Genomic DNA, 20,580 nt, shown 5'->3' with positions numbered 1-20,580 from the left:
CTGCAAATGGCTTGACGTAATCAGTGTGTTTTGATGATTGGCCAGGGATGAGTTTGGAGAGGAAAGGGGTCAGATTCAGATTTGAAAGTTTCTATGTACCAAGCTAAGAGGTTCTGATTTAATTCTGAAATCAACGAGGAGCCAAGAAAAGTGTTAAGCATTGGAATACCATGACTGTATGTGATTTCAGGAAGCTCAATGTGATGGGTGAGCAGACCAGGGCAGGGAGACTGGTTAGGAGGTTGTCCCTATGGTCCCAGGACCAAGGTGAGGGCTGTGGACTAGAGAGGGGAGGAGCAATTCCTGCACAGAACTGACCAGCTTCTTGATCAAACTGTTGTAGGGAGGAAGGGAAGGAAAGGAGGGTAGGAAGACGCCCTTGTTTCTGGCTTGGGCAGCTGGGGGGATGGTGGTGTCATTCACAGAAATAGGAAAAACAGAAGAACAGACTTTGTGGGGGAAGATGGTGAGCATGGTTTTGGACATGTTGAATTTGAGATGCACATGGGAAATCCAACTAGTGTTATTTAGTAGTTGGACATATGCAACAGGAGCTCACCAGGAAGCTCTAAGGGAAGCCCAAACCACAGCTGTGACCAAGCTTTTCAAAGGAGAATGTGTGCAGTGAGGAGAGAAGGGGCCACAGCCAGGATGCCAGGGAGCACACAGTTAAATAATAGGCTGATGCAGAGGAGTTCAGCAAGGGAACCAAGAATGAATGAACCGAGGAGGAAGGTGAACACATGGAGGCTGGCGTTGTAGCCTGTGGCTAGGAGCAGGAGTTTTGTGGCCTAGGCTGGCTTGGTGCTTACTAAGTGCCTCTCTCCCTTCTTGGGCACATAAGTAAGCTCCATTAGCATTCACTTAGCTGAAGATGTAGTGGCCCCTGTCAGCTACAGAAGGGCACTGATTCCTGAAAATTCAGTTTAAGTCAGGTTTTGGGGCTGGGGAGGGGCCTGCTTGCATCTGGGTAGAGCCAGTGACCAGGGCTGCTAGTGAGACAATATACAATTAAGCACGTGTACATCTTCCTCAAGTCCTTGTCCTTCCCATGCATGATTCCTTTGGAAGTTGCAAGTAAAAGGACCTCTGCAAGCAAAGCACTCAGATTTTGAATTTTATTTGCTATCCCAGCACAGTCTAATCTATCTTTTTTGATCCTGCCTCTGGATTTGAATATTGCTTTTACCTCTTGCCAGCTGTGTGAGCTTGTACAAGCTGCTTGATTTCTCTGTGCCTCAGTTTCCACATCAGTAAAATTGGGATGATAATAATATCTATCTTATGTAGTTATCTGAGGATAAAATGAGGCAATAAATGTGAAGCACCTATAACTGGGGGAAGGGTTTATGACAGGGATCAGCAAACTATGGCCTGCAGGTCAAACTCACCCTGTGGTCTGTTTTTGTAGGGCCTCTCAGCTAAGAATGAATTTTACATTTTCAAATGTTTGAAATAAATCACATGAAAATTACATGGAATTCAAATTTCAATATCCATAAATAGAGTGTTACTGGACCACAGCCATGCCTGTTTGTTTACATATTGTTATAGCTGCTTTTGTACAACAAAGGCAGAGTTTAAATAGTTGTCACAGAGACCATCTGGCCCACAAAGCCTAGAATGTTTACTACCTGGTCTTTGTAGAAAAAGTTTTGGTGACTCATGGTTTACAGTGTCAAATGCAGCAAAGGTCAAGAAAGATAGCTACAAAGTGTTAACTGGCACTGGCAAGAGATTACCAGTGACCTTGATAACAGCTTTTTTTGAGTGGCGAAAGTAGAAATTGGATTTTGGTGTCAGGTAAAGTTCAATTCCTGACTCTACAACTTAATAGCTGTGTGGTCTTGGAAAGTCACTTCACTTTTGTGGGCCTCAATTTCCTGAGCTGTAAATGAAGGATTAGCAGAGGTACTTTCTTGAGTTATTGTAAGGACTAGCAATGATGCATGTAAACCATAAAACACAGTGCCTGGTTTGTAGTAGGTGCTCAATATGTGCAAGTTTTTCCTTCATTTAATCTGTTGTCACCCAAATTGTTATTCCTGAAAAGATGGGTAATGTTTTTTCACCTTTAGTATTTTATTTTTGTCTTCTGTGCTCTGATGTTTTACATTACATGTTAAGTTGTTCATTTTTTAATTAGGTCATCCCATTAAATACTGACCATCCTGTTGAATACTAAAATTTGTCCACTGCCCCAGAATTCCTAATTCCTTACCCTGTTCTACTTTTTCTTTTGTCATAGAGCTTATCATCTCTGACAATCTAGAGAATTTACTAATTTATTATGTTTATAGGTTACTATTTGTTCTTCACTAAGATGTAAGCTCCTGTGGCAAGAGTTCTTGCTTATGTTGTATAATTATATATTCCAAGTGCCTAAAAAAACCTGGCATATAGTAAGTACTCAGTTAATATTGTAAATATTAATTATTAATTAATAAGTAAATGAAAAAAGAATAGGAGAGGATTTCTTAAAAAAAATTCTGCTCAGGACTTCAGGACTGGATGTACTCTTTCAATGTGGGGATGTGTCTTTTTTTAAATCTCTATAAAATTCTCAACTATTATCTGTTAAAATACAGCCTCTGCTCCACCCTTTCCATGCTTTCCTTTTGGAATTCCCTTTAGAATATGTTGGCTCAATCATTCTATCCTCAGTATGTCCTAAACTCTTTCTCAATTTGACAACTATTTAGCTCTCTGTTTTATTCTAAGGCAATTTCCTCTGCTTTATCAGCAAATCTCCTTTTAGCTGTGTCTAGTCTACTATTCAACCCGTTAACTGAATTTTTATTTCAATGACAACATTTTTTCTGCCTAGAATGTGTTTCTTCTCTTTTCCCTTCTGCTTCTTTTTTCCCTTTTGTTCCTGTTATTTGTTTCATGATTTTTGACCTTCTCTTTGAATATTTTAAATATTCCTATATTTCAATTTCTTTTGGAATTTTGTTTTTTTTCCCCCTCGTTCTTGGGGGCAGGGAACCTTCCATTCATTTAACCAGCTGGCTTCCCTGTTATGGTTCATTTCTAAGCAGTCTGTAATTTTAGATCGTGAGCGGTTCTTTGGCATTTGCCTCTGCTGTGGCCTTACAGGTTAGCAAATGAAAAGGCCCCCAAAACGCATCACTGAGTGGCCTGTGTTTGGTGGCTAGGATGGGAGGCAGTATATTGTGGGTGTTGGCAATGTGCCCTAAGTTCACATCCCCACTGTGAAGCTACTTGTGTAATCCTGAGCAAATTACTATTTTAGTCTTAATTTTCTTGCCTGTGAAGTAGATATAATAATTTCTATTTCCTACAGATGTTGTGGCACGTAGATGTATTGTCAACATAAGGAACTTAGCATGATATTTTACACTTAGTATGTGCTTAATAAATCTTAAAAATTACTGTAAATACGTGGTAGCTATTATAGCACTTGTCTGTATTGTCTCCTTGCTTTGTACTGTTGGAAGAAACTTAATGCTCAAGAAAATAATTTCCGAATATGTATATGAAATGTACAGCCAGCTATTGCATGTGGACACCGTTCAGATGTGTTTGCCATATTTGTGAGGAATATTAGTTGAAGAGAGGAAAAAAAAAAAAAAACGCCTACAAGAACATGTTTGCTTGGCTTTCAGCCACTGCTGAGGAGCACTGATAAAACAGGGAAGAAAGTTTTAGACATTATCCTTTCTTTAAAAATAAAACCTAATTAGGGAGTTGGATCATCTGCCAACTATTTGGAATCATTAAAATATAGCAGCAGGAAGAGTTCTTCTGCTGAGAGGAAAATGACCCAGAAAAATTTCTTCAGTTTTATTCCAACAGAAAATGTATTTAACGTCTTGGCTACGTTTTCCTCAGTCATCATTACCTTCCAAAGGTTAGAAATAGACTAGCAGAGCCCTGAACCTGTAGCTGATACTCAGTAAATATTATCAGTTTATTAGCGGTAAGAGACAGAGACACAAGCAAATTCTTGGGCAAGAGAACCTCGTTTCTATATCATCTAACCTTGGACCATAGACCTTTCCTTAATTAATGGCTATTTTGGATCTGTGAATAAGGGAAGACCAAAGAGCCAGCTGTAATGAATGAAAGCTGTAGACTACTATTGATTTGTCATGAAATATGTTATCAGTTATCTATAAAGATTTTACAGAATGAAGGTTTATAATTCTAATTTTCATAAAATATTTATACAGGTTAAAATGAAAAACATTTAAATAGAGAAGTATTTTTAGATTTTAATTACCTGATCTTCATAATCAGATCCCGTATCAATGATCTCTCCTGTGTCCAACATCATTGAAGGATCAAGGTCACCTGAACCTAAGATTAGGAAAGGAAAGATTAGCTGATGGAGGCTGTCTATGTATGTTTCTAAAGCAAAAAATCCCCCAGTAGGTTCCCATATTGTCCTATGGTTACATTAAATTCATAAACATTTCTAGACTCTTCCCACCTGCCAGGGCAATGTTTGGGCTGGAGGATAGAAAATGGAGATACTCTGGACACAGTCTCCACCTGTCAGAAGAAGTCTTTTCTCATCTCTTCTCTACTTTTATCTTCTCTTTTCTTATCATTATCCCTTCTGTCTACCAAATTGAAAAATTACTAGCCATTACTAAATTGATTAAATACTAAACAGTAATACCATTGTTTATTGTGTTTGTATCTTTTTTTTTTTTTTTTGTAAATGATGATGATGTTTTTCAAAATGGAATTAGAGCAGGATTCCAGTCCTAATGCATGTTGAGCACTTATAGGAAATACTTAATGTTGGTAGAGCGAGCGAATGAGAACAAGATCTATAAAGGTAAATATAAATGTTCTTTCATTAATTTTTCAGTTATTCAGTATGTATGTATTAAATGCCTATAATTTCTAAGTTTTGTTCTTAGATTCAGAGATGAAACACAGCCCTGCCCTCACAACGTAGCTTACAGTTTAATGGAAGAGACGGGACAAGGGAGAGATTGCTTGAACCATCGAACCATTTTGGAAAAGTAATTGTAGAGTTGCATAATGGGCCACAGAGTTGGGTAAATGTGTTTAGAACAGCTCTAGGCGGTGCCACTCACATGGTCACATTGTCAGAGCAGCCTTTCCTAAGTCCATTGTTAATAAGGTGGTTGAAAGAACAATGGTGGGAAGACTACCCACCATTCTATTAACAAAGATTAGAGGGGTGATTGGGGAAACTTTAATTTATACATATATATATTTTTAATTAGTGGGCTTATATATAATTTTTCTCCCTTTGTATTTTTGGTATTTTTCAAATAAAGAATTTTGTAAGCTGTATCTTAGGGCCAAAATGCTTGAGTGTCTTAAAGCACAGTTTGAAGTTCAGTTTGCACTCATAAGGCAGTGAAAATGTCAGAAGTAAAATTTATATTTTTCCATTATAAGATCACAGACATTTTAGAACCAGTATTTCACAGAATCCCACCCCCTCATTCTAGAAAAGAGGAAAATGAGATGCGGAGAAGTTAAATAACTTGGCCAAGGTCATGCAGAACATGCCTGAGATCAAAACCAGAACTGGTAGCTCCTACTTCTTCTAACACACCCTGTTGACTCTAGGTTCTGAGCAGTAGCAATCCAAATGGCTTTATAAATATTCTCCTTCCCCACAGTAGTGCGCAGCGGAGGAGCATGCTACCTATTCTACATTCTGAGAAAACAAGGAACAGTGAATGGTTGGTGATGAGGCAGGTCGAGGGGCGGCTGCCAAAATGGGAGAATCAGAAGTGGAATTAAGGATGCTCGTTCAAGCCGGTGACAATCAGTGCTCCTTTCTAGGTGTCTGCTATTGACAGCGTCATTAAATATAACACACATTTTAGTTAGCTTTCATTACTTGTACAATACAGTTATTATCTACTACTGACTAGTCAAAGTGGTAATAGCTCCTAGGATTCGAATGACTCCCGCACCTCAGCTGTGTGCAGAGTGATTCATGGGGAGTGAGGAACGTGATCAGAACATGAAATTTTATTAAACATATAGCTGCTTTTAGTTTTTGTGTCCTACTTACTTAATTAGAAACTGTTCTTTCGGTTGTTTTCAAAAAGTACAACATAAAGGGCTCTTAATCAACATAGTTAACAGATATGCATTAATATTTGAAACTGGAGCAGGATAATTAGAAAACTATCTTCAGCAACGGTAGAAGGAAAAGATCTTTGTTTAAAAGAAAATCTCATGCTCATAAGGAAGAAGAGATTGGCTTCCCTAATAAAATGCTTTTAACAGAAATTTTATTGTAACATTAAGGGATGCAATTCCTTGACACATTGTTGCTCCTGGCAACAGTAATAATATATCATAGACATAGGCAATAGACAAAGGATATCATTACCAGCTCAGATAATGATTGAATGGCTTTCATTTTCTTTTAGCATGGGTTGCTTGGTTCGCTGAAAATTGGACCTTTAATAATAGTCCAAGGTTTGACATACAAAATATGGAGGTAAATATAGACATATGTACACATTTTTGCCTTCTTTTGTTGGATAATTTAACACATACAACAACTGCAATGATCTTGTTACTCAAAAAAGACAGCAAAATTAGGACATTTAAAAAAGTATTAGTGTGGCTTTCATTTGCCCCTGTTTTGAATTTCTCAATTTCTTTTCAGATTTAAGAATATTTTTCTATAGATAACGGAGAAAGGTATGAGCTGAAATACAGAACCGCATAGGGAGCACTCAGTGCCACTAGTTTTAGATGCAGAATGGTCTTCAAAAATATTATTTTCATCAGGCCGGGCGCGGTGGCTCACGCCTGTAATCCTAGCACTCTGGGAGGCCGAGGCGGGCAGATTGCTCAAGGTCAGGAGTTCGAAAAATATTATTTTCAGATTGTCTCCTTAAATTTAAGTGGGAAGATGATACGAATTGACTTTATAGATCTTGTTCTCATTCACTCGCTCTACCAACATTAAGTATTTCCTATAAGAGCTCAACCTGCATTAGGACTGGAATCCTGCTCTAATTCCAGTAGGCATGGAGAGTGTTAATAAGAGTTTGCATCAGAATTCCTTTGAGGAATAGCACTGTATCTCTTTGGAACAATATCTTGACAATATTCGGGACTAGAAGGTGAACTCTTGGAGGAATAGTTGGTAGACTATTTCGGTGAAAAGAGGAAGGGGAGGATTTTTAAGTTCTCTAGGACAGGGGTTGAAGGAGAGGGGGAGAGAGAGAGGGAGAAGAGAACAGAAGTAGACCGAGAAAAAGGAGAAAAAGTTGTGTTGTGCAAGATGTGGTTCCTCCCTGTGAGCCCTCAAATCCTCAGCAAAGTTATGACCCCATGCATAGCCTTTTCAATGTCACAGACACATGCTTTACACACAGAAACCATTTGCTCTTCACGACAATCCTATAAAGTAGGTGCTATTATTATTCCCTCTTCATAGATAAGGAAATGGAGGCCCAGGGAGCTTGAGTGATATAGCCAGATAGTTATGCTAGGAGTGTTAGTGGAGGCCTCCCTAGGGGAGGAGACACTGCAGATACGGCTTGAAGGGTGCAGAGGTTAAAGGCAGTATGTAAGAAAATGTATGGAGGCCAAGAAAATACACACTCCACCCTGGAGCCAAAGAAGACCTGGTGTGCCTGGGAGTCACAGGGACTTATGAAAGGGCCTTGTCTGGTTTGGGAAGAGGCCTGAGAAAGCCTTCTTGAGGAAATCACATTTATACTGAGGCACAGGGGCAGGATGGGGCTATGGAGCTGGGAGAGTGAAGGATGCAAATAGGGCCAGGAATTTCTAAGCAACAGGAAGAGCAAGTGCAAGTGGCCTGAGGCAGGAAGGTTCTTGAGGCATTCAGGGAACCAGAGGAGTGAGTGTGGGTAAGGGGGAGGTGATGTGGCAGAAACAGTATTGCTGTAAGAGAGCTAAGGATTTGGGGCTTTCTGCTATGTTAAGGACACTGGTTTCCCAGACTACAAGAAGTCACTGAAGGTTTTGTCATTTTCTTTTTTGTGTCAGGGAGGCAGGATGATTAGAACTGCATTCTATGAAGATCCCCATGACAGCAACAGACAGGAGGGGCCAGGGATGAGGAAGAACAAAGCCTTTGATGAGCACAGGAGGAACAGAGAAGAAGGTCTGGATTCCCAAGTGCCCCCGAAGAATGATGATCAGTGTGGGGTGTGAGGGCAAGAACGTTCTTGCCTGGCTCTTGGCAGAAAGGTTAAGTAAGGCAAGGAAGGAGAACTACAAGTCACTCACAGGGAGGTGATGTGGGAGCTGTGGGGCAGCTGAGATTCTGCAAAGAGAGAGAGAGAGTTCAGAGAGAAGAGAAGAGTGGGGGGACAAAAACTGGAGGCTGACAACTCACAGAACACAGGCCACAGATATGATTTGTTTACTGAATGAGTCACCAATATTTGCAAGCCAGGAGATTTCACCTGCAAAAGCAGGTTTCTGTTTTCTCTCCAGAGAGAGAAGGCCCCAGCACCACTGGCCCATTCCTTCATGCAACACCGGCCTGAGCTGTGTAGAGGCTGCCTCCGACAGAGGAAGCACCACTTACCACAGTCCTTACCACAGTCTTTCCCAGGCTCACTGCACCCAGCAAGGTCTGTGACAGAGAAAGCAGGCTGATTTTTTCTTTTTTTTTTTCAGTCAGTGGAGGTTTCTTAAGCCAAAATTTGATGTGCCCAGGAAAAATACAAGCCACAGCATCTGTGACTATTTTTTCCCAAGTGGGATTTAGGAGCTTGGTATTTAAGGGGAGAGGGCATACAGAAAGAAAAAGGGGAAAAAGAAAAAGGAGAGGGGGTGAGTAGTGAGTCATATGGTTTTTGTGAGGCCCAGGAAATCGACATTTGATAAGGTGAATTTTTAAAAAGGGAGTAAAGGAAGGATTAATGGTCTAGATGTCCCTGTGTAGGTGGAAGAGGGATTGATCTTGTGTCTCTTCTGCACCTGGGAAGATAAACTTGTAATCAGCATTGCTAGTGTGGAATCATGTACCTGTTTATGGGAGGCCAGCAAAAATTTCCTTATGAATGGTCTGTGGGGGCAGTCCTTGTAAATGATCTGGCTAGTGCATAATGTTAGTAGCAGCTATTCTTTTGGAAGGGGTGTAAGCAGGCTGATTTGAAGGCTGGAGCAGAAGCCCAATTTCAGGGGTCTCAGGAGTAGAAGGGAGCTAGTGGAAGTTGAGGCTGTAGGTACAAGACTCGTCTGTTCATAAGCTCGGAGGTAGAGAGAGGAAAGAGAAGACACTTGGAAACCACTGCTATGGGCCAGGCACTATGCACTCTGCCAAGGGCATGTCAAGAGAATGAGGACACAGCACCTGCCCTCAGGCAGATTTCCTACTATCACAGCAGTCACCACAGTTGCATCACTGCAGGACAAGGCCACTAGTGAAATGCCACTAGTGAGCCACAAAACTCCAGGAGTTCTAAAGAAGCTTAAATCAACCCCTCCACTTCACTGAATTAGCAAACTGAGGACATGTAGCAGTTAGATATTTGTTATTAGAAGTAGCTATTTTTGAAGCAGGTTCTAACTAAAATATTAACTTGAAAAACACAGGAGTTATAGCATTTTTCAGAGTAGCAATAGTCTTATTTACGTGACTCTCAATATTCCATTTTTTCTGCAGTAGGCTAACTTTTTGTAAATCTCACCAGAAAATCAGGCAGGTGAATTTACAAGAGTTATCTGTGCTCTATGGGTCTTCCTAGAAAAACAATACCACCTTGTCCTTCTTATAATTCTGCCTTTGTTTGAAGCTACTCTAGTGGCTTCTAATAGTGCTTTAAAAATTTAAGTGTTAGCCTTTTTCTTTACAGCTTTTGGTCTTTATCCTTTGAGGCCACAACTCAGAAGAAAGATCAGGACTGAGGCTAAGATTGGAGAGTCAACCATATAGAACTGACAGCTGAAGCCATGTGGGACAATGAGTTGATCCAGAGTCAGAGACAGTAAAGGAGAATGAGGAGGTCAGATAGAACCTGAGCACTGCCTATGGAAGGGGGTATGATTTCTCTGCACCAACATCCAAAGGCAAAGTTCCAGGCAAGAGTGCTTAGGAAGACAAGGGGCGGTGTCAAAACAGGAACTGTTATTTGTGATAGGGGTGGCTTCCAGATTAGAGGGATGCTTTTCCAAGCAGCATGGGAGAAACCTGTGTGAGTGAGGGAGTTCTCAAGGAATTGTAACTTAATTGTTGCACAAAGTATGGGTTAGGTTAGGTCTTTTTTCTATTGTAGTAACAGAGGACCTACGTTGCCTTGTGACTCCCTGTTAATTTACATGTGCAATCACAGGAAGAAAAGCAGTGACTATAAGGAACTATAAGTGAATGTAAGGATTTATAACCCTTCTCTTCTTTCTGTAGCTTTATTTTTTAACGAGAAAGCACGAGACTCAGGACAGTGTCATCCTCATAACCTTACAGCACTCTGGTGAGCTTCATCCATTAATACAAAGCCCCAGACACTTGGCAGGTGATCATGGTGTACTGTTTGCCCAAAGGTCACAGTGACTTACCTGCTGTAGCCTCTTTGTTTGGAAATAACTTGTTGTCAACCGCCACACTGATGTCATAGAACACCTCATCCTCATCTCGGTCGGCATCAAACTGGGGGAAATCAGGACAGACAAGTTTGGAACATGAGAGTACATAAATTAATTCCAAAACGTAATAAGCATGCATCATACAATTGTATCTCTAATGAAGCAGGACAACAGGAATGAAAGCATCTGAGTCTTGAATCAGACATTTAGAGGGTTTTTAGCCCAAACCTCACATCAAACAGTGAACAATATTAGGCAATAAATGTAGAGTCGCCTATGTTTAAGAAAGATGCATAGCATTTTCTTAATTTATGAAACAAGTTTTAGAAAAAAACAACTGAAATTTACCTTGTGGCTTTCTAACTTAGTTTTTCTAATTGAAAAACCATGAAAATATCTAGTTCTAAACAATAGGAGGAAAGATTTTCTAATTTATTGCTAAAAAAAGAACAAAAGAACCCCCAAACCAAATTTGAAACACTACATTAGATACTATAGATACTATATTATAGTATAGGGACACTATAGTTTTAGGTGCAACAAAAATTATAGATTTAAATGTTTATTTTGCCATTCTTCAAAATTTATAAAATTCGAAATATTTAAAAATAACACATGGCTATTTTTATGAATTCTCTATTTTCCAAGTTGTTCAGTGGTTTAACACATTTTTGTCTCTTTAGGTTTTAAAAATAGCTTTACTGAGTTATAACTGATATACAATGAAGCACACACGTTTAGAGTATACAAATTATATGTCTTATGTATACACCTGTGAAACCATCATAAAAATAAAAATAGTTGACACATCCATCACCCCTCCCCCCAAATCTCCTCATGTCCTTTCAGAATCCCTTTTCCTTCCCCTTTCCCCAGGTAACTGCTGATCTGCTTTCTGTAACAGTATTTTGCATTTTATAGAATTTTATATAAAGTGAATAGTACAGCATGCAATCTTTTCTGTCTGGATTCTTTTACTCAAGCACAACTATCTTGAGATTCATCAATGTTGTTATGCCCATGTTCATTCCTTTTCATTCCTCTGTAGTATCCCACTGTATAAACACACTGTTAATCCCATCCTGAACATCTTTCGTCTCAGACATTGTAGTTTTCATCTCTAGATGTTTGATTTGACTTCCCCGCCCCCTGCCCAAATCTTTCATGTCTCTGTTTAAGTTTTAGAACCTCTGAAATACAATCATAAAAATTGTCTTAATGTCCTTCCCTACTAATTTTAACATTTGTGTCACTTCTGAGTTGGCTTTGATTGATTTTTCCCCCCCCTCATATTTTCCTGTTTTTTGCCTGCCTGGTAATTTTTTATTGGAGGCTGGGTATTGGCAACTTGCCTTTGTTGGGTACTGGATATTTTTGTGTCTTTACAAATATACTGGAGCTTTGTTCTGGAATGTAGTTTAGTTACTTGGAAATAGTTCGATCGTTTAGGTCTTCTTTTAAGATCTGCTGGGTTGGACCAGAGCAGTGTTGTGTTTAGGGCTAATTGTTTCCACACTGTTGAGGCAAGACTCTCCCCAATCCCTTGTGAATTAAGAGGTTTCCAGTCTGGCTGGAGGACACAGGCACTATTCCAAGCCTGGAGTGAGGACAGGTACTGTTCCCTCTAATCTTTTTGGGTGGTTCTTTTCTCAGCTTCAGGTAATTTTCTCACATGCCTGCACTGAGGACTCCGCTGAACCCTGGAGGGGCATCCTCTGCACATCTCCAGAGTTCTCTGTGCATCTCTCTCATCTCTGATACTTTCTTCCTGAGAACTCTAGCCGCCTTGGTTTCTTTTACTCAGCTCCATCTCTTCAACTCATGGCGCCCACCAACCTCCCAGGGTTTTCTTTTCCCTGCACTGCAGCCGGGGAACTCTCTGGAACTCTCTCTCTTCAACAGTTAGCTGAAGCAATGCTAGGGCTCACTGCATCTGTTTCCCTTCTCCCAGGGATCACTTCCTTGTTTGACATCTCATGTCCTGAAAATTGTTTTTATAAATAGATTTTTTTCTCTTTATATTTTCAATTGTTTTACATGGGGGGGGGGAATCCAGTCTCTTTTATTCCATGTTGGTCATGAGTGGAAGTCTCAATCCTTTCACTTTTAATCTCAGTTATTAATGTCTTGAAGATATTTCAGAAGATTTAAGTGATTTATTCCTATTTTCCTGCTGAAGTATTTCATTATTTGGGAAATATAGTGAGGGAAATTTGGGAAACCTAAGTTAGAAAGTTATTTCCTCACCTCCCTTTATACAGTCAAAGCACATATGTATAACACTTCCAAGTGCTTTCACTATGTCACATCCACCCACGGGAAAGGTGAGGCAGAGAGTCTTATTTTACTTCACAAGTGAGTAAATATCTACCCAGAGAGATGACTTTCTCAAGTCACACGGCTAATAAGCAGAGGAGCTAGGACTTGAACTTGGGATGACTAACACTTTCCATCCTACCAGGTGGCATATGATCATTACAGTAAGACAAATATATCCATTCTGCTCCAGTGAGTGTTAACACAGCCCTTTAGTCTAACAGCAAGGGGAGGAAAACAGGTGGTGGTTAGGGCAGATACAAGGTGGCCACAAAGGTACAATTAGTGCCATCTCAGCGCACTGCTTTTTACACCCATATACTGTGGTTAGTTTTTTCCTTCAAGATATAAGCGATCATCAGGACAGGGTAATATCTACTAAGAGAGGTTTCGTTTTTACTTTTTTCTTGGACTTTTGAGGGATGGGTTTCAGCATTGTCATTTTATAAATACAAGCATATAAGTTAATGTTAAGCCAGGATTCCCTAGAAAATGGAGACGAAAGCAAAACTTGTAAGTTAACATTTTATTGGGATGTATATGGGTGTGTGGGGAGGCAATGAGTGTGAGGGAAAAGGGGAAGTGAAGTTAAGAAGAAGGGAAATGTTACTTAGCGGGGCCCCAGCTTCACGAGAAGACGAGAAGACGCAGCTGGTAGCTTGGTCTCCAGAAAGGCTAAATGGAACTACGACATCTCAGGACAGTCCTCCTCATGAGGAGGGAGGGAGAGGACTTCATCCGCTGGCTCCTTTCAGCCTCCTGTCTTTCACTGGTCCCAGCTTTCCCTGCGAGGAGCTGTGCTGCCAGCCTCCCTGAGTGGCCGCTGGGAAGCCAGAGCCTGTGCCCCGGCGAGCGGCACAGCATCTGAATCTAGCAGTGCTGGAAGGAGCCAAAGCCTCTGGTCTGGTTGGGTCAGGGGCTCTGCAGCGGGTCCTGCCACAGCGGGGAGGGTGAGGCCCTGTCCTCGCCCTGAAAAGGCTGGCCGGGACCACCAGCAGCATTAGGAGATGCAGTGGTAGTCGGAGCAGTGGTGGACAGGGCTTTCCATTCAAGAAGCAAGCAAGGCCAAGGGGACACACGGGGCCAAGTGAGCCGGGGGAGGCTTGTACACTGGTCTCAGCTTAAAACTCAGCTGGGGCTTGATCTGAATTTCTGCTCTCCCCTTTAGCAGCTGTCTCTCTCCTGTTGCAGCTGTCTGACTTCGAGCAACTCATTTCTTAGCATCTATACAAGGGAGGTGATAATACCTACCTTAAGAGATTATTGTGAGGACTAAAGAGATGGTCTATTTAACACACCAGTGTAGAGCCTGATACAAATTGTAGTCCTTCTTTTTCTTCTCTCTTTGAGTCACTAGGGCTGAGGGAGTATGTCTGATATATCTTTGTTCTGTACTACACATGTACGTGCTCTCTCTCTCTCTCTCTCTCTCACACACACACAAACACATACACACACTTTTTATTTTTTTTTAACTTGAGAATGTAGAGTGAGGAATACAAGAAACTTTGAGGAGATCTGACATTCTTTCCAGGAGATCTGACATTCTCCAACTAATTTGAGCAAAGATATTTTTATTTCCAGCACAGATGAAAGTACCTGATTGTCCAAGAGGCAAAAGTAAAGTACAATTCACGAAATCATTCAACAAATATTTGTTGAGTAACTATTATGTGCTAGGTAGACTCTTCAACTGACCACCTGAACTTCTGGACAAACACAGAGCCACGAGCAACGAAGACAACATTCATTCACATAGTTACCTCAATGCTGGTATCATGCAGCTATTGCTGAGGCCAGTTTACACTCATATCAGGACCAGAGAATTAAATCACACTTCTTCATTCTCTACAACACCCTACTCCTACAATCTGGGACTCTTCTTGCCATTCTTTTGGCAAACATCATGACACGGGAACCCTAGAGAGCATCATGAGAGAATATTACCGTAATTGCCACATAATTGGCAAAAAAATTCTACAAAATGATGATATTCAGTGTTGGAGAGGCTTGTGTGTATGTGAAGGGAGAACTGGCTTTTAAACTGTTACACATTTCATTTGTTATTTGTTTTGAACAAACCATATACATCAATAGTTCTTAACCAGGAGTGAATCCTCCCCCTTCTCCCCGAAATTTGGCAAAGTCAGGAGACATTTTTGGCTGTCACACTTGCAGGGTGTGGGCAGGCTACTTGCAGGGATGCTGCTACACAGCCTGTAGTCTGTAGTACACAGCACAGCCTCCTCACAAGAAAGATTTATCCTGTGTCAGCAGTGCCCAAGTTGCAAAGCCCCGATATACACTAAGGCATTCCTGGCTTTGAGATTACTAAAAAATGTTTTGAAGCTCAAGTAGGGATACTTGTTTTATTTTAAAGAGAAAAATTTTGAGCTACAAGAACCAAGGCTGTTAACTTTAAAATACAAAGGGGAGCAGAAGTGGCAGAGCTGCAGTGGGAGCACAGGTGAAGAGTGACAAGGGTTCCTAGGAGTGAAAACCTATTTACATGTCAAGGGTCAGAAGAAGAGCCAGGGAGATGTAATTGTGTGGCAATAGACCAGATGATATCCAAAGTTGTTCCCAACTCTGAAATTCTGCGATTGGATGGGGCACTTTATATTTTGGGTGATTGTTATTTAATGTCTAGCAACCTTAAGAAGACCCTCTTCTTATTTTGAGGGACAGAACATGGAGGACATGGTCTGCCTAATCTGTTTTATGTCATTTAATGTGAGAGGGCTGGGGAAGTCAATTGGAAATTTCAAAATGAAATGCTTACCAAATTCCCTGGTAGTTCTCTCACAACACATTTTAATTTAAATAACAAATACTGTAACATCTTTCAAAAGCATACAAATATATCTAGATTAGGAAAGGAAATTATAGTAGAGGGAGTAGAATTATGCATTATCTGAGGAGAAAGTGACAATCACAGTTTGCATTTTTAACAGCAGAAATGAGTTTTTGTTTTTGTTTTCTTTTGGCTCTGATTTTCAGACCACAAAAGGCTGCCTAGATCTTCTCTATAGAGACAGGGCTTTCCACATAACTAACGATGTTAGGTCTATGAAACCTCCTAAATGGACCCAAAAAGGATGGTACCAGTTCAATCTTCCTTTCAAGATTCTGCCTTTGATGAAACTTAGGTCTGTTTCCCATTTTTTTTTCTTTTCTTCATCAGTTGAGAAAGAAATAAATTGGCTCTGTTATCAGTATTGTTTCAGTTTTATATATCCCGTAAGTATCATTCTCTAAGCACCAAAAGAGGGGCATTCCTTGTTTGCAACTGGAGATCCTTCCACATGTAAATAACTGATCCTTCACACTTTCTCTTTTATATATTTGGAGTATTCTCTCCCAAAGATTGATGGGTTGGTGTTCTCTTTGTAGTGACTGTTTTTCTCCATCTAAAAATTGGATGTTTCACTAAAATAGTAATTTGTATGGAACCAGAAAAAACCTCGTATAGCCAAAGCAATCTTAAATAAAAAGAGCAAACTGGGAGGCATCAGTCTTCCTGACTTCAAGCTGTACTATAAAGCAATAATAGTTAAATCAGCCTGTTACTGGCACAAGAACAGAAGCATGGATATCTGGAATAGATCTGAGATACCAGAGATGAAACCATCAGTATACGGTAACCTAATGTTTGATAAAGCTGACAAAAATATACAACTGGGAAAAGAATCTCTCTTCAATAAATGGTGCTGGGAAAACTGGTTAGCTACATGCAGAAGAGCGAATCAGGATCCCTGCCCCTCACATCTCATAAAAATTCACTCAAGATGGATAACAGACTTAAACCTAAGGCATGAAACCTTAAGAATCCTAGAAAAAGATGTTGGGAAAACCCTATCAGACATTGGCCTAGGCAAAGAATTTTTAAGGAAGAGCCCCAAGGCAATCACTGCAGCATCAAAAATAAACAAATGGGATCTGATCAAATTAAAAAGTTTTTGCCCAGCCAAGGAAACCATCAGTAGAGCAAATAGACAACCCACAGAGTGGGAGAAAATATTTGCTCTCTACACCTCTGATAAAGGTCTAATAACAAGAATCTATCTAGAACTTAAAAGAATTATCAAGAAAGAAATCAAACAATCTCATCAAGAAATGAAAATGGAAATGAATAGAAACTTCTCCAAAGAAGACAGAATAACGGCCTGCAAACATATAAAAAAATGCTCAACATCTAGAATCATTAGAGAAATGCAAGTCAAAACCACAATGAGATACCACTTAACCCCAGTAAGAATGGCCTATATCAAGAAATCCCAAAACGACAAATGGTGGCGAGGATGTGGAGAGACAGGAATACTCTTACACTGCTGGTGGAACTGCAAATTAGTGCAATGTTTGTGGAAAAGAATTTGGAGATACCTCAAACAGCTAGAAATAGAAATACCATAGGACCCAGCAATAGCATTGTTGGGCATCTACCCAGAAGAGCATAAGACATTCTATTATAAAGACATCTGCACCCGAATGTTTATGGCAGCACAATTCACTATTGCATGGTCATGGAAACAACCCAAGTGCCCATCAATTCATGAGTGGATAATTAAAATGTGGTATATGCTCACAATGGAATATTTCTCAATTCTAAGAAACGACAGTGAGCTAGCACCGTTTATGCTATCCTGGATTAAGCCTAAACCCGTTATCCAAAGTCAGGTGACACAAGGTATGGAAAATGGGCTCCACATCTACTCGCCATCAAATTGGTACTGACTGATTAAAAGTATGGTGCTCAAATGGTGGCAATGCTCACCTGGGATTCGGGAGGAGGGGAGACCCACATCTTAGGGATGTGGCGAGCATTTTGGAGCGGAAGGGCATACCTCTAACCCTTCTTAGGGAGAGGCAAGGTTATACAATGTAACCAAAATGTCAAAAAAACGAACAAACAACTTTTATCGGGTGGTGGGCGGGCGGGAGGGGGGAGGAGGAGAGGGGTGTATACTTACATAACGTGTGTGGTGCGCACCACCTGGGGATTGGACACACTTGAATCTCTGGCACGTTGGGGAGAAGGAGGAGTGGCAGGGGCAATATATGTAACCCTAATATTATTTGTACCCCCATAATATGATGAAATAAAAGGAAAAAAAATTCATGGTGCCTGGAGTAACATCTGTATTTTCAACAATGGAGTAATGACTGCTGGTGTTACTTTGCAGAGCCATGTTTCTAAAGCTTCATAATTAATCACAAAACCTGAAAGAGAGAAATGCCTAAGTGGATGTGGTAAATGAAGTGGGTGGCTACAACTCTCTGTCTCAGAAAGCCAAATTAATCCCATGTTTTGATGAGAATTCCTGTGGTTTGGCCCTGCTGAGCCAAGCCCTATAGAACAGATTATTCCTTAACGGAATGAAATAAGGGAAAAACATGCAAGAAGGCAGATCCAAAACCAGACATGGTTGGTATGCAAAGGGATGAGTACAGGACACTTGAAAGCTGTGACTATATGGGTGAAAGACTTATTTTCTCAGAGTTCTGTACAGAATCTTTAGATCACTGGATAATCAGACTATGGGCAGTATTTAGAAAATTTTGTTGGCAAAAAGTCAACACAACAGAGAGATTCCAGAGAAAATTGTCATGATATTTATGAAATGTTTTAAGAAAAAAATTCTCCCTTAACTTGAAGCTTTAACAATATAATAATGGCTTTGGTTTATTCTGCTACAGAAACCTAGAAGAGAAGGCTAGCTCAAGATAATTTTGACTACTCTTACTACATTAGCTCAGAGAATATTTTTCAGAGTCTTCATCAGCACTCAGCAGCAACAGCACTGTAAACACAGCACCAGGTAACCTTATCATATACTGAGCAACTACAATGTGCCACATACTGCATTAGAGGTTTTCTTTATACATTTTTATCAATTGTAATTTATAATTTGGATTATATATGGATTTATTCAATCCCCACAATAACATTATCAAAAGGGTTTCATTATCCCCATTTTAAAGATTCAAAACTAAGCCCCAGAGAGATTAAATAACTTGCTTGTCCAAGGTTACATAAGTAGCAGAACCAGGGTCTGAATCCACATCTGTTCACATTAAACTGTGAGCCCCACCAGTTACTAGGCTATCAGGATTAGCTCTCAGCTCCATCGAGGAAGCCTTAGATCTTAGCTGGGCACTTGCAGAACAAAGCAGGGCTTTTAGAAGCACTCTTAGGAAGGACCCCCAGGAATCCTCAGAAGCCACGCCACGCCAGGTCCAGATACAATACACTCAAATATTCTTTGTCTCGCTCCCAATTTTGGGGCCACAGTAGGTGATTTCATCTCTCTGCATGATGCATGTGCCCTGCTGACTGGCTGTGAGTGTTGGCAGAAGAACTTCCCTGCAGGTTGGCCGGGAGCATCAAGAGGAGAAAGGGCAGGTGACGTTGACCGCAAGAGGCAGATGACTTCCAGACTCCGTGTAGCGCTCTCTTGGTGGGTCTTCAGCTTAAAGCTGTCAATTGCACAGGGAAACTGGTTACTGCCCATTAATCCTCTTTGTCTGCTGTTGACTTTGGTTGCACTCCACAGCAGTCTTCTAAAACTTCTCTCTGCAAACAGCCCTGCTGTTTAGTTTGTGGAGAGGATTGAGGGCAACCAGCAAGGATGCGCTGTTTTTCTCCTCTCATCACTATTCATTGCCCTTCTGGAATCAAAGGAAGGGGAGGCCCACCTCCTTCTGAGAGCCTCTCTGCGGTGGGAGAATAGTTTTCTGATCTGGGTCCATCTCTGGTCTGGCACTTCCTGCAGAAGCTGCTCTGGTTCTGCTCCAGGGTTCCCGCCACCAGCACCCACTGTCATAGTCTCAGTTTGGTGGCCCCTCCTACCTCCCAGCCAAGTGTCAGCTCTGCTCAGTCCCTTTGCCTGCTAGGGCACATTCTAGACTCCTTTCCCAGAGCTCCTTGCTCTGGTTGTCTCTTTAGGGGATGGTAGATTCAAAGCCAGACTGTCTACAATCAGAAGGGAGAGGCTAGGTCTTAGGCCATAGAGGAGGTTGCTGTTGAGAGAAAAGGGCCTGAGTGTAAAGGATCCAAGTCAGTGGTGGGCAGCAGGTTCTGAAGGATGGGTGGCTGCACTGGCTGATGATTTAATAATTTTATAGACTCAGGTACAGCCCCAGAACAAACAACCTTGGTCTGACCAATGTCCAGATCATGAGTGGATATCAAGTGCCCAAAACTCTGCTCCCTGACCTTATGACAGGACACTTCTAAAATTAAGTTGCTCCAGAAAGCAGCATACCTTCTAACAGAGGTAGCTGAAATAAGCCCATATGTATTAAATGTTGAAAGGACTTAAGATTTTATCAAGATGATACTGACTGGATGATGCATTGCTTCTCACTCAAAAGTTAACTAAAGGCCGGGCGCTGTGGCTCACGCCTGTAATCCTAGCTCTTGGGAGGCCGAGGCGGGCGGATTGCTCAAGGTCAGGAGTTCAAAACCAGCCTGAGCAAGAGCGAGACCCCGTCTCTACTATAAATAGAAAGAAATTAATTGGCCAACTGATATATATATATATAAAAAAAAAATTAGCTGGGCATGGTGGCGTATGCCTGTAGTCCCAGCTACCCGGGAGGCTGAGGCAGAAGGATCACTCGAGCCCAGGAGTTTGAGGTTGCTGTGAGCTAGGCTGACGCCATGGCACTCACTCTAGCCTGGACAACAAAGCGAGACTCTGTCTCAAAAAAAAAAAAAGT

General features: G+C 40.9%; 1 protein-coding gene across 2 annotated transcripts in view; it reads right to left on the bottom strand.

Annotated features, from left to right (window-relative positions):
* AK5 (adenylate kinase 5) overlaps positions 1 to 20,580 on the bottom strand; it is a 239,152-nt gene that overhangs the window by 115,621 nt on the left and 102,951 nt on the right. For both annotated transcript variants that reach the window (XM_075999468.1, XM_012787619.3), the window contains exons 7-8: positions 10,516 to 10,606; positions 4,247 to 4,323 (exon numbers count right to left, since the gene is read on the bottom strand). In XM_075999468.1, coding sequence (XP_075855583.1) covers positions 4,247 to 4,323; positions 10,516 to 10,606 — 168 coding nt within the window. The remainder of the gene's footprint in view (positions 1 to 4,246; positions 4,324 to 10,515; positions 10,607 to 20,580) is intronic.

This window comes from Microcebus murinus, chromosome 2, assembly GCF_040939455.1.
Source record: "Microcebus murinus isolate Inina chromosome 2, M.murinus_Inina_mat1.0, whole genome shotgun sequence".
Classification (NCBI taxonomy): Eukaryota; Metazoa; Chordata; class Mammalia; order Primates; family Cheirogaleidae; genus Microcebus; species Microcebus murinus.
This window is presented reverse-complemented; position numbering and strand designations above follow the sequence as displayed.